The 15,569-nt window shown below is 30.0% G+C and overlaps 1 protein-coding gene across 2 annotated transcripts in view; it reads left to right on the top strand.

Annotated features, from left to right (window-relative positions):
• LOC107439335 (fatty acyl-CoA reductase 1) overlaps positions 1-13,941 on the top strand; it is a 32,884-nt gene extending 18,943 nt beyond the window's left edge. Inside the window, exons 8-12 of one of the 2 annotated variants that reach the window (XM_016051895.3) lie at positions 4,081-4,199; positions 5,975-6,211; positions 6,352-6,481; positions 10,850-10,980; positions 13,750-13,941. In XM_016051895.3, coding sequence (XP_015907381.1) covers positions 4,081-4,199; positions 5,975-6,211; positions 6,352-6,481; positions 10,850-10,980; positions 13,750-13,849 — 717 coding nt within the window. In that variant the 3' untranslated portion in view covers positions 13,850-13,941. The remainder of the gene's footprint in view (positions 1-4,080; positions 4,200-5,974; positions 6,212-6,351; positions 6,482-10,849; positions 10,981-13,749) is intronic. The other variant, XM_043040133.2, reaches the window with a different exon arrangement.
• The last annotated feature ends 1,628 nt before the right edge of the window (positions 13,942-15,569 follow it).

The raw sequence follows: 15,569 nt of genomic DNA, 5'->3' as shown, positions 1-15,569 counted from the left end.
TGAGAGTTAATTATCAACGTTTTCTTGCCAAAGCGTTCTTTTAATGTTTCAATTGCTGATACATAATTATTATTTGTTAAACTGAATCCTTTAATCGCATCTGAAGCCGATCCCACTAAATATGTTTTCAAGTAATTAAACTTTTCAACATTCGACAAACCAGTGTTTTTATCTATGGCAGATTCGAACTGATCGTAAAATCTTTGCCAGTCTGCAGGATCGCCAGAAAATTTCTCTATAGTTAAAAGAGGCAGTTTCACAGAAGAAGTTTCATTTATTCTTATATTAGTGTTTATCTTCGGTTCGGAAATGTTCGAATTTAACTCAGGAGACACTATCGACAGTTTTTCTATTTTTCTGTTTAATCTGCTTTTACTTCGTACAATATTTGTCAAATATTCATCACACTTTATAATTTCTGTATCGATTTCATTTACATCCGTAATACCCTGCTGAATTTCGAGATCAATTTCTTTCAATTGTTCTTGTTTTAATATTAATTCAGACATTAACTCATCCAATTCATCTATTGTAACCTTATCGTCTTGATAAATGTTTTCGATTTTGGTTAATAACTTAGTTGTTAATGACCTTATCGTAGTACGCTTTTGTTTGGATTTCTCCATCTTAATTTATAAGCGAACTATTTATACACTTAAAGTCACTATTCTATGAAACTAAATTTCTAATCGAAAATAAACAAGAAATCTCTTAATGGCGGTCCCTGTTCGGGCGCCAGAAAATGTTCAATCTAAAATGAATTCCTGTTTTCAATATGAATTGTGGAAAATGTTCCACTTACCTTTAGACCGCCAATTTGATGATTCATAAACCTTTATTGGTTTTAATTACAAATAGATGAAGATGAATTTACATGAAATGGTAAATGATGATTATAAAGTGATGAAAACATGGAGTTAGATATTAGCGCTGCATGGCGCGTCTCTAGTTACATTACTTCTACTGTTTTTCAGTTTTTTGAAAAAAATAAAAGTTATTACTTCTGATGCGCCAGTGGCGCCATCTGGGGGTAGTTTCCTGGTATGAGGGGGATGAGGGCTCGTTACAATTCTATACATATGAAATTGACAGTGGGCGGGGCTACCCGACTCTCCCCTACTTGTGTATGTGTGTAAAAGAAAAGTAGTCAAAATTTCGATCCCTATTAAACTAGCCACAAAAATACAATCTCTACTGGAGACCTGGGCTTAATGACTATGGAAATTTCGATACTATCATAAACACAAACTATATCCGAAGAGGCTCTGCACTAGTTAACAACTAGTTAGTTTAAAAAAAAACTAGTTATTTCTTGAATACAAAATTTGTCTTCATTTTATGGCGTATCGAAGTCTTGATCTCTTTCCGACTTAAACAAAAAATGAAATAAAATAAAATTTTTAAACACTTAAGTTAAAAAAAAAGAAAAATACATTTTTGTCACACTTAAAACGAAATTCGTAATGCGCTTCAGTATTTTAATAAACTTCCATCACCATCAAAAATTGCCCCATTTTTTTTTAAAGTGATGCAACAACTATTGAAAGCACTTCACTTAAAATAATTAGGGTGTATTAAGATTTTGTTTTAAAAAACTGATATAATCAGTGTAGATATTGTAAGTTATGAAAAGAAATAAGGAATATTGTACAAATAATTAAAATTTCTTGACAGTATTTGTCAATTAATGAAAAAGAAAAACGCACGACTCCTGTGCATTTAATAAACAAAAAATTGTGTTTAGTAGAATAGTGTATAAATTACTTTCCGTAAGAAGTCCGGTCTTTTTTCAGATCTAAATACAGCATACTTACGAAATGTGAAATCAAATCAGACTTATAATATAGGTAGATAGGTCGGAAACTAGCAACCTCATCACGTGCCTTGTTCAATCTAAATGAATTCTTGTTTTCAATATGAATAGTGGAAAATGTTCCACTTACCTTTAGACCGCCAATTTGATGATTCATAAACCTTTATTGGTTTTAATTACAAATAGATGAAGATGAATTTACATGAAATGGTAAATGATGATTATAAAGTGATCAAAACATTGAGTTAGGTATTAGCGCTGCATGGCGCGTCTCTAGTTACATTACTTCTACTTCTACTGTTTTTAAGTTTTTGAAAAATAAAAAGTTATTACTTCTGATGCGCCAGTGGCGCCATCTGGGGATAGTTTTCTCGACTGAGGGGGGGATGACATCTGGGGGTGAGGGCTCGTTACATGCCTCGTTTACCGGCTCACTCCTTTTGAGGAACCACACAATATTTCTGTCAAAAAGTTCTTCAATTTTCATAATTTCCTTAATTTATGATTAGACAAGGAAACAAAAAGTTTTTACCTCTAAAATCAGTACAAATTATAAAATCCAAATATAATCATTTTTTTAGCCAAAGACTTATGTAAGTAATTCGATGGGGTCTGATTTGTTAGTGCTTATTTTATTTCAGTTTTTAAAGTTTGCAGTGGCAATTTGAATTTAAACAAAATCTGAACTCAAAAATTTTCATTATATTCCGTTTATGTTGTAACAGACTGATATAACTAATATTTCATTAGCTGCAATTACGACCAGAATGAATTTTTGATGAAAAAAATTTTCATTCAATTAAGAAATACAAATATATAATACAATATTACATTTATTTACTGAAACTACAAATTTATGGTTTTAATTCAATTGGACTTGTAATTTATGAACTGTTTAGGAAAATCATTATCTGAATTTATATTATTAAATAACTAAACATATTTTGCACGCACTTATTTGTAAGTAACAAATTCTTGAATTATGATAAGCAAAATAATTTCTCAATGAGAAAATTGTTGTAGAATTAAAAGATGCGAATTAAATCTAATCAAAGGATTCTACGAATTAAATCAAATCAAAGAATGAAAGATACATTCTAATCAAACGATGCCTGCCTTGAAAATTCTTCACTTTCTGAGCATAATGTAGCCTGGCGTTACCTATATATAGAAGATCTATATATAAATATATATATAAGAATGAATAAGTTCTCAGATATTGCTCCACAAGAAACCAAAAAATGGGTCTTAGGAAGCCTCTCTATATCGCTGAGCCATTAGTGTCTCATTATACTGATATTGTATAGGCTGGCACAGCTATATATTGGTATATTTGCCAGAATCGTCACTCTTAGCAAACTGGCTTAATGAAATTTAAAATGTTTCTTGGAGTTATTATTTTTTTTTTTTTTCGATTTGTTTGGTATAAAAGTTTTTACATAATTTTAAATAGCAAAATACAAATTTTGAACAACAAAAATTATAAAAAATTCGCAGTTTTATTAATTTTTTGTTTCTGAAGGACTTCGACTGATATAGTTAAATTTTTATATAGTTTACTTTTAAAGTTAAATAGTTTAAAATAAAGTAAAAATTTGTATGCCCAACATTTTTTCAGATTATTAGAAAATAATAAAAAATAGTAAATTATTAAAAATATTTTCCATGGAACCACTTTTGAGTAGCCGACCGGCCTGTGTAGGGGTTAGGAAACTGCCCTTGCATCAGAAAGGTTCCGGCACGGCAATGGATGTTCTTTCATTCTCTGCACTATCTGTCCTTACTGTGGGAGCAACGTTGGCCCACCTAATATGGTACCCCTGAAAGAGTGGCCAACAAATCTGCCCTTCAAATGTCTGTATTATGTCCAGGTGGATCATTCTAAAAAAGGTGGGCATTGGAAAAAAAAAAGAAAAGAAAAACTGGAGTAAATGAGTTTCATAAGTAAGATTGTTTTTTTTAATGCGCTTTTAGTTCTAGAGATGAATGAAAATGCGAAAAGTGAAATAAACATGAAACCCGAATTTTCCACAGACTATGTGACTAAAGTCATAAGACTATATTTTTCAGATTGCAGCTACCCCTCCCCCTAGAATTTAATTGTCAAACATCCAAATCCGACGGAAAAAGCAAGGTATATTTGTTCAAAGCAAATAAGTTTGTGTGTTTGATTCTAATAACTAACACTAATTAGCTTATTTGATGTTTAAACTTTCTGCAATTTAGAGCCTTATAATGAAGTAACTATAACAGAATGTTTTTCGCAGATCGGAAAAGGTTTTATTAGAGTTCTCGTAGCTGATATGAATTCTCGTTTTGACTTGGTACCAGTAGATATTGTGGCTAATGTTCATGTTGCAGCAGCCTGGAGCGTTGCTACAGAAAGGTATCCACGCAAGGGCGCCGGCAGGGGGGTGCAAAGAGGTGCACTTGCACCCCTCTGGCTTTTTTTCTAAACAATTAAGCAGATACAGAAAAACAATTTTGTTATAAAAAAATTTTATTAAAAGTATTTTTATTCAAAAACAAGTAATTAAATAATTATTGATACATAACAATTAAAAAATTGTTTAATCAAACAAGAATAGTAATCGTCTTGCTTGCTGTCCAAATCTGTTTATAACTTTTTCAATGAATTCTGAGTCATCTTTGAATCTTTTCTTATGCACATTGAGCATGTACAAATTACTTAATTTCTCGTGAGACATTGTAGACCGATTCCATGTTTTGATGCGTCGCATTGTACTAAAAGTGAGTTCAATAGTGCACGTAGTAGCTGGAGGAGTTAGGCCAATTTTGATAGCCTCCGCTACAGCTGGATAAAACGGTGTGCCCTCAATTACCAAATCGATGTATTCAAGGGATTCATAAGAATTTTCTCTATTCCACCACATTTCGTACCACGTTGTAGCTTCAGTGATGAATTTCGGTAAGAGCAGATCTTTACACATAGTATATATATATATATATATATAAAATCTTCTAAAGCTCAATAAATATCAACACAACAAATACAAATCTTAAGCGTGCACAAACACGTTAGTATACGAAACTACTGTTTGTAGTTATTTGTGTTTCAAAGTCAGTAGCTATGCCAGCGCCATCAATAGTTTCTCGTGGCAAAATTTGCAAGTACAAGAAATTCGCACTTTTTTTTAAATATCTTGTTAACAATGAAAAAATGTATGTTGAAAAAAATTAACAGATTGTAATAAGTAAGATTATATAAGTAATAACAAAACAGTAATAACAGAATATTTGTAAATTTTTTTTTGGGGGGGGCGGTTTGTTTGTTAGAGGGTTGCACCCCCTTTTTCATTATTCTGCCGGCGCCCTTGTATCCACGATTTATTTACTACATAGTAGATATTTAAACTTTATGAAAGTTATTCTCAATTATTTAACCCTCCTTTATTTTCAATGGAATATTTGAAATAACTTAGTTAAAGCCCGAATTTCGATGATTTTAATTTGTCTCCTCGAGATCTTATATTTTCGAGTTATTGATTTAAACTGAATTAAATGATTTGGTGGACCACGTGCTGATGACCCTTTAACGAGTCAAAAGACACCCCTGTCTAGGCGCCTTTTAATAGCAGATTCTTGAATTATAGTAAATATAGATCTAGGATTAGCAGGAAAAATGTGATTCTTATTGAATTATTTGAATAACCATTTTACTAAAATTCAAGAAATTGTGAAGAAATAAATGATTTTACGGACTATTTGTAAGTTCTTGTTCTGAATTCGCGTTAAATAAGAGCTTTTAAAAAATGTTCTGCAATAAATTTTCTAAAATGTTTCTAAATTCATTAAACCTTTATTCATAGCAAATTTTTCACGAAGCTTTTTAATTGTCAGTGTTCCTTATTAAAATCGACTTTGTATCAGTAAGACCGTAATTAAAATTTTCTTCGAATGATTTAGTTTCCATCCATTTGACTTTAAATGAAATTTCAATTAATTCGTTCAGAATTCGCGATTTCTACAAGAAAAAATAGTTAATATTTTTATTATGTGAAACAATGAATAAGAGATCCAAAGTATTTCTTGTCAGTTCCCCGAAAAGTTTATATACAATTTTGTTCATAACAAGTTTTCTATATTAATAATTTTAATTGTCTGTTGCTTAAATTAATCCCTAAAACTGTTTTTATTTAGACTACCATCCCTTTCAATCATCAATTGTACTGGAGGACCATGGAATGTAACATTTGAATTATTTTCCAAGACTTTGAAAGAAATGGCTTTTAAGCAGTTGATTCCGAAGTCTTTTCAAATGCCGTCGATCGTCTTTGTAAATAACGCATACTTGTATAAATTATTGGCACTCTATGAGCACTATCTCCCTGCTTATGTTTTTGACGCCATACTCTATCTCAAAGGAAGTAAATTCAGGTATTTTGTTATCCCTTTTATATTCTTGGTTCATAATATCATGCCCTTTGCTTTTAAGACACATAAATTATTTCAGGGGTCTCAGTAGTTTTCCTAAATACATTAGTTAAATATCGTTTTCAAATCTATTTCCATTCTAGGTTGGTTAAATTGTATAAGTTTCTGGATGGACTGGTGGACCAATTGATTTTCTTTCTCAGGAATGAAATTGATTTTAAACAAGAAAATTATATTGCACTTGCTGAACAAATGGATCCCCGAGATAAAGAAGTCAGTTATTTTATTTATTGTTATATATCCAAATATTTGTCGAATATTTTTTTGTTTTAAATATCAAACATATGGATAATTTTTTTAAAAACAAATTAAAGAAAACTGTTCGCTCGAGAATATTTTTTTTCTTTTTTACCCTTTCGAAGCAACGGAGAAACTAATAACTTCAGAATTATATTTTTCGTAATCATTTAGTACACTCTTATGTCTGTAGAAAATAAATATCCAAGTCATTTTTTTAAAAAATATTCGAATTAATATTATTGGGGTTATTTATATTTTATTGTTTGCTTCTCGGTGTTTTTTATGATGAAATTCATATAGATAATTTCAAAAGAATAACTAAAATTAATTTTTTTTTTCTGTTTTGAAAGATAAAATGGTTATATTTGATTTCATGAAAAAAATTCAACACTTTTTATTAAGAAGCTCAACATTAATATTTATGTAAAGAAATTTAGAGATTTTGAAAATACTCTAATTTTTCAATGTACATTAAAAACAATCTTCTATCCTTCTCAAAATGCCCACATCTAAATTTGAGAAGAAAAAAAAAGGTTTGAGATATAAAATTCAAATCAACAAGGCAATGTTAGTAACTCAACTTTTTTTTTTTTGTAGACTTTAATTTTGAAAGTTTAAATTTCGAAAAAAATTAACAATGTCAATCCACACAAGTATCTTCATTTTCGTCTCTTTATGGGTAATACCATTGCCGTTCGGATAGGTCAAATGAGAAAGAGAAGCAATGCAATGAAAACTGCGTTAGGCACATTGCGGTAGTTGATTAGAAATAAAATGAAGATCTCTAGAGAGAAATAAATTTTTTATAGAGCAATTGTATAAATAATTATATATTAAAGAAATATTTATTAAATATAATAAGTATTATTTAAAGCAAAAGAATAGTATAAAAATCCCGCAGAAGTGCTTACAATTGCAATAACTTTTGGACAAAGTGGAATTTTCAGGAAATTTTTTTCGTCAAGTTCATAAATTTTTTTTAACCTAGTTTTTCAACCTGTAAGTCTGCCTGCATGGTATATTTTACTACAATTTATTTCATAATTCCAAGTTTCTAAGTCTATCTTGATTATCGTATAACATGCTTAGACCGATATTATCGTCTATCGTTTTGTCGCACGGCAATTCGCCATTTAGCGTGTTACATTCCAATTTCTTATTTTTGATTCCACCTTCTATTAAATTTACAGTCTCAATATTACAATTTAATTCTTTTAGAGCACTTACGGATAATAACATCGCTTGACAAATTTGGTACCATGGCACAAGTAATGTAAATTGGTCCTTCAAATTATCTTCACATTTAGTTACTGGCAAGTTTATTAATGGAGCTTTTAAAGTTTGTCCGAAAGCACATGTTAATACTACACTTCCATGCGGTGTCCTGTATTTTTCTGGAACCAAACAGGTCTTGACTACAGATATTTGTGATCCTGTATCAGCTACCGCGTTCAAGATGTAAGAGTCTATTTTTAATTTTATTATAGGCAGTGCGTCAACATAATTATTTCCTTTATCGTTTTCTTCACCAATTAGAAATTTGACAGGAGCGGTTAAAATGTCATTTGAAGCATCCTTTTCTTTCTTCAGTTTAAATTAACATGTAAAAGTGTTCCATGAAAGGGAGAGTTGAAAATATTACAGCATAGATTACAAATTCCTACGACAATTTAATTCATAACAAACGAAACATCAGTTGAGCTCTTTTAATTTTTTTTTCTTTTCGACTGGCGTCAAATAACAATTTTCATATTCGTGTTAATCTTAACAAAAGTAATAAATGCGAAGAGGGGGAACTGCAGACGATATTTTGTTTATCTTTTTCATATTCCACTGCGGTTTGGCCTTGATCGGCGTGTCATATTTATTTCCGTCAGAATTCGTATTCTTTTCCAAAAGGTTGTCTTTCTTTTCTATTTTCGATTTCGGCCAGAGAAAAGTTCGTTCTTTTAAAACTTTCTTTAATACTTTCGTAATCATCTAGTTCGTATGGCGTCGTAAACTTAAGCCAATCTTCTAAATAATGATCTCTTGTTTCAGCAGGCACTCTAAATTTCAGTTGTTCCGTCACTATTAAATCTTTGAGTTGTTGGAATGTCTCTATTTTCAATTCTGTGATCCATTCGGTAAAATAACTAATCAGTTCTTGAGCATAATTTCTCCAAGATTTATCATTTGACTTGTGATGTCTGTAAAAACACTGTTTAAGCTTTTCACTATTTTACTTATATCGTTTTAGGATCAGACTTTTAACAAATTCATAATTATTAGCATCCTTAGGTTCTTCTCTTGCTAGCATATTTGACAGTTCTGCCGGTAAAACAGCTAAAAGGTACGCTACCCAATCCTTTTTAGGTACTTGAGCCATCTCTGCTCTTCTTTCAAAATTTATTAAATATAATCCCATTTCGTCGTGTTTTTCATCAAATTTAGGTGTTATTTGAGTTAGTTGAATTTTATGACTTACTTCAACTCAGTTTTCCGTTTCGTTTTCATGATTGAGATTTTCTGTAGACCGTTCTAATTTTTTAATTTCTAATTCGTACTGATGAGCTTCACGAATCATTCTTTCTTTTCTTTCCTCTTCTTCTCGTCTAATTTTTTCTTCTCTCTCTTGCTCTTCTCGTCGAATTTGTTCTATCTTGATTCTATCTTCCCTTTTACGTTCGTCTATAATAGTGTTTAAGAGTTCTTTACAAAAATCTTCATTCTTTAAGATGGCCTCTCTCAACTCAAACACTTTTAAATTACTAACATTTTCAACCCCCATTTCCGTAGCCATGAATTGAAAGTCTATTTTTAAGCCTTTTCCTAAAAACGCCATGATAACAACCACACTTCTGACACCAAACTGTAGGGTTCTTTTGATTCGAATAGGAAGAAATTATGGCGATTATAAGATAAAAATATTTATTAAAAAGAAATCAAGATTAAAAGTGCGTACAATACAATTAGCATAACATAACTGCAGAGGAGGGGGGTTTGCTATAGTTACCCGACAGTCTTATCCATAGTTTTTGCACAGCTGAACAAAATAAATCGTCAGGTTGAACAACCGAAACGGCTTTTCGGCTGCACTCGTGGTTTTTCGTATATAGTGACATACATGTCATATCTAATAATCACGGAAAAGAATTTGAGTTCAGATAGTTTTGAAAAACATTTCGTAGCAGGCAATAGACTATGTTTATAGATATTGAACTTCAGAAGGTAAATAAGCTGCGCCTCCTAGAAATCGATCGAAAAAAGCGTCGAAATTTTTAAATTCATCTTCCAATGGAAGATGAACATTCTATCAGTTATATACATCCACTATTTTTAATTTGATGCTAATATATAATGATAATTTAACGAGAATGTTGATTTAGCTCATTAAAACGCTGTGCAATTTTAAGCTGAAATTTAAAACAAAGATCTGGTCACTCGAATCTAAAAGCAAATTTTCAAATCTTGTGCTAAAATGAAATACGAACTTCAGAAAAAAACACAAAATAGTACTCTACATTTTAGATAATCCGTTTATCTTTATTAATTCTTAATAAAACAGAATGAAAATCGAATGGATAGTTTTTGAGGCAATAATAAGCAAAGAATGTTAGATATGTTTTTTTGAAAAAGCGATTCTTTTGAACTTTTTAAGACATAGCACAAAACACGTGCTTTTGAAAATGCGTGTTCTGTGCTATGTTTACAATGTATCTCGTTTAAAATTTGAGTTTAAAAAATGACAGCTAATTACGAAAATGGGCATAGCATTTGTTCGATTTTTTAAACTACAATCTAAATAAATGAAAGCATTTCTATTTCTGTTTAACATAAGTCTTCAAGCTTTGAGGGTCTGTTTGTTTCTTTTTATTTTCTTAGCATGGAAAGCATATATGTCAAGCCATATCCATTTTGAGATATATCTATTTTTTCTCTCCCCACATTACAAGCCCTGTTCATTTTCTTGTGCATGCATTTTGGGCTAATAATCACATAAAAAATTATTCGACGAATTTCAGTTCGAAGATTCATACACGTTGTTTGTTATAATACTTAACTCAGTAACCCAGCCAGAAATTATAATTTTGGATATTTTTTTTTTTTTTTTTTTTTNTTTTTTTTTTTTTTTTTTTTTTGTGTGCATAAGATAAAACTTACAATTTTACATACAGAACGGTCTAGAACTTTTTTTTTTTTTTATAAAAAGTGGCGACTTCTTCACCTTCAACATTCGATTATTTTCATAAATTTGATTTAGTATGAGCTTCTTTTAACAAAATAAGTAACATTTTGTAACGCAATTTTACCAAAAAAAGGATTGAACTTATGTAGTCATGATTGTAATTTATTTACCAGATATTTTCCATGTACCGAGATGATATAGATATAGTGAAAATGTTCGACGAAATTCCAAATGCAAACCCTTATTTTGATTGGAAAGTTACTGATAAGCTGACACCAAAAGAAAGAAGGGAACTAGTTATAAAGTAAGATTATTTTAAAAATATTTATATCAAAAGTAATTTTATTTTATGATTAGAATGCTTGTCTTCTTATAATTATCGATAATTTAATAAATGTGAAAATAGTTCGAATGAGTAAATGATGAAACAAATTTTATTATTTCATCAACATCATGAATTTTGAAGATTTGCGATATTTAGTTAACTGCATAGTTTCAATATAACTCTTAGTCTTAAGTCACAAACCTAGTTTTAGTACTAAGTACTTTTTTTTTCTCTATTAAAAAATAAAGAAAACACTGCCCTTTTTGTTCGTTTGAACTATGTTCACAACTGACGGGTTTGTAGCAAAAAGGTACATTTTTTTTTTCTTCATGAAATGCAAAAATATTGTTTGACTGAATCAAAAACTAGCCCCGGTATCTAAAGTGGTACAAAATGGTAACTGTCCCCTAGAGAAATATCTGAGTCAAATACCACAATTTCGCCTAATTCCTGTTAACTGTATCACACTATGTTTCGTTTAACTAGCCAAACTACATTAAAGTTTCTTAGATTATATGCTGAATTGGGTCTTTAATTATAAAAATATAACTTTATTTTAGCTCCTTTGCAAAAATTTCCACTTAAAATAATTTGACAAAAATAGTAACGGTTTGTCAAAAAATTTAAGAATTTATTTTAATACAAATACAGGGTTGGAACAGCTGTTCAAATTGCTCCAAAACGAAATTTCTGTTCTAGCTTGCTCCAAAATGCCATTTTCCCCTCAAAATGGCTCCGAGCTGCTCCAAATCTCTAACAATATTAATTGAACAAAAAACGTGTATTACAAAAATAAGTTTTGCTGCTCCAAAACGGCAAGTAATTTTCGTTTTTCACTTGAATGTCGATCAATATGTTTATTTAGGTGAATTTTTTACCCATCGAAATTACCGTATTATAAAGTTAATATTAGTAAATTAACTGAATTCACTTGTTATAAAAAGTGCGCATTAAGTAATTGGAAACGCCATCTGGAATTCAAAACGCCATGTTAGAAGGGTAGACAAAAAATCTAAATGATAGGTTTTACTATAGAATCGGCGCAAATAGATAACGTCCAAAAGTAATACCTTAAAATTTGACAAATGCGTGCTGTAATACCATATTTAAAATACCGAATCTTTCCTATTTTTGGAGAAATATATAAACTTCCATAATATTTTTAATGTCAATGATGCTTAATTTTGATAATAAGGCAGACCTGTATAATATATACGAACGGAAAATTTGTTATCATCGCGGTAATCTAAGAAAAAAATCTGTAAAGTGTGAAAAAAATTTATCTTTCAAATTCCCGAGAAAAGAAATCTTTAAGCTTTTTCCTGCCAAAGCAAACGAGATTTAACATGACATTCACATAATTTAAAATGAAACTTTGAGATTCGTATTTACGTGAATTTAAAATAGAATATCTGGATTCGTATTTGCTTGATTTAAAAATCACTCATTGAGATTTCTAATTACGCAATTTAAATAAAAGAAATCTCACATCGATATTTTTATTAAAACGCCGATAACATTCTGTGGAAAATGCTTTCTACATAAACTTTTATCTTGCTCAAAATTTTTTTTCTTTTCAATTAACGAAATCGCTTTGTACATAACATTATTGGATATCTATTTTCAGCTTTGCTGGCTTTTTACTAAATTCATCCCTGTTTTATAAATCAATTTAGAATTTTATAAAAATTTAACATTTAAAAAAAATCTGATTTTCATATAAGTTGAAAAATGTGAGCAGAAAGTTTTTTAATTCAGATTTTGTGCTCGCAGAAATTTTTTTTATCTAAGTCTGGTAATAGGTAATATAGAGGAAACGAAGGAAATAAAAATATGACCACCGAAGCCGACGTCTTCAGGGGGTACCGGCCCCATATTTCATGTTTTTTCCTGGACTTCTATACAAAACCATCGGGGTACTGAGGGAGTTAATTTAGGCATTTGCTTCTCCCTCAATTAGAAATGTTTTTATTTTTATTTTTTTTATGGCTACCGGGGCAGGTACCCCCTAAAGACGTCGGCTTCGGTGGTCATATTTTTAATTTTATTTCCTTCGTTTCCTTTATTGCTACTATATATGTACAAAAAAGCAAGGCAATGGTACTAATTCGTTTAGAAGAAATGTAAAAAGTCACCATGATATCGCCAATGCTGCTCGATTTTAGTAATACACCACTATTTGTATAAAGGTTATTGGTGCAGATTTAATGTGAAGCAAATCCATTAATACAGGCAAAAGTATTATATTTGTAACTGTAAAAAGTATTATATTTTGTAAGATTTTCAAGGGCTTTTAGAACTGAAAAATAACTTAAATATTCTAAAAGTTATAAAGCCTTTTTTAAATATTTGTGACATTTTCCCACTTAGATGAAAATCTCTACCTTATTCTTCTCAGTTTTTGTACATTTTTTTATGAGCTCTGATAATGCAGCATTCGAGTAAGTTATTAAATTAAAAAATTAGACCACAAACTGTTCAATTTCACAAAATTGTGGCTCTTCTACACTGACGTTTCGCGTCATTTTCAGATTAAGCATAGGCAAGGCTGGGCTTTAATGGGGCTAAACTTGTTTTGACAGTCATGAGTAACTGTCGCGAACTCAAAGCAGTTATAAAAATAGTATATTATCAACAACAAAAAATCTCTTTATATGACAATGGATCTTTTGGAAAAACAGCCGTTGTATCAGCGGTAAGAAAAAGGTTGAATGAGTTTTTTTTTTAATGATTATTTCTCTCTTTCAGACGTACCCTCGCTGCACACCTCGTCAAGGGCGTTACATTAATACTCTTGGGATATATTTTGTACAAATGTCTGTATCTAATATTTACACTGATTTTTTAGGTTGTTTTAGAAAGATTGCAAAAGGATTTTTGTTTAATTTATAAGTTATGAATTTACTGTTTTTATAAGAAAATAAAATAGTTTATTTATTATTATTTGTCTGTCTATTAAATTGTAATTACAAACCGCTGGAAAGCATTGATTGGTAAAAACTAAAAAAGACTATTTAAAACCATCAGCGTCGCTCTTAATGTTTGCAAAATATCGCTTGTACTTCGTGGGTTAAGGACTGGAAATGTAAATAAACTGAGTATTCCATAATTCTTTTACAAAACAAATAACGAAGCTTCAAAATAAAGGATTATTTCTCAGTTTTAAATTTTGAATGATGACTATTTTTTACTACAAATAAGAATGAGGGATTAAACTCATATAAACAAATCCTACCGGCACAGTTTTCTGATTGATCAAAAAAAAAAAAAAAAAAAAAAAAAAAAAAAAAAAAAAAAAAAAAAACAGTTTGGAATTGAAGTATAGTTTAGTATTTCAATTACATATTGCTTTCCTATGTGAAAGGATTTTTTGTTGTTGTTGATGGGTTAAGGTGGTAAGGAATGAATGACTGCATCATTTTCCAGAGATCGATCCGGTTGACACAATTCATTGTCGATTTTAGAATTCGGAAAAGTTTTAAACCACAAAACAGCGGTTTCGAATTTCACGCCCAGGATAGATAATAAAAAACTTTAATATTGGAAATACTTTGCAATGGCCACATACCCTAAAAAAATCAGTGCAGTGAATACTTGAACTACAGTAGGGAATTCCGTGCAAATGTAAATCTCATATTCCTGCTGGTTAATTACCATGGTTGAACCGGTAAGTATTAATGAAAACTACGTCTTTGGGTAAACGTGATAATAAAATAACATTAATCATATTGTTTGGTTAACATTTGTCCAGTATTTCCTACACTGATGTTTTTTAAGACTAAGGAAAAGATGCTAAAAATAGATTTTACAAATTTGGAAAACAAATGCAAATTTTGAATGCTGTGTCTTTCTCTGTTCTAAAAAATGTTTCCAAGAACTGAGAAAAAAAAAGGAAACAGTTTAAAATTGAATGTCTAGTCTAAAATGTTAATTTAGAGTTGCCTCTTTATCTGATGATGCAGTATCTTTGACCAACAGAGCTTTCCTTTTCCTTGTAGGTAGCTGGATGCCAATGGGATCCTATTATATGTGAGAAAAATACATGAAAAATATGTTTATTCAGAATCTACGACTAGGGCGAGATTTCTACAAGAACAAATAAGAGATAAATTTGGCTATAAATTTATATTGGTTTAAGAGAGTCATGTGATTTTTAGGAATTTCGATCAGTTTGTGAATTAGTCCCTACTTAGCTGATTTTTATGTACATAGATGAAATTCAAAAATAGTAATATTTCATAGCTATTAAAATTACAGAAAGAGTACAGTATTTACTTTAATTATCTTTATTCCAAGTACAACATAAAGCATAACTTGAAGGTTACTTTTATTACAATAATAGGTACATAAAGGATTTTGTTTAAACAATGAAAACTAGCCTCATTTTATTAATAAAAGCAGATAATATACCATATTATTCATAATTTAGTAAATAATTTCCATTTTGAAATTAATATTATTACCATATTATAAAAATACAAAGGGATTAAATGTTACTTTGAAACTAATTTCTCATAATGAACATTTGCTTATTTCAATTATATCAAACTGGAAAAACAAATTGAGCT

This window comes from Parasteatoda tepidariorum, chromosome 7 (genome assembly GCF_043381705.1).
Source record: "Parasteatoda tepidariorum isolate YZ-2023 chromosome 7, CAS_Ptep_4.0, whole genome shotgun sequence".
NCBI classification, from domain to species: Eukaryota; Metazoa; Arthropoda; class Arachnida; order Araneae; family Theridiidae; genus Parasteatoda; species Parasteatoda tepidariorum.
The sequence above is the reverse complement of the archived record's forward strand: the minus strand, read 5'-3'. Positions and strand labels throughout refer to the sequence as shown.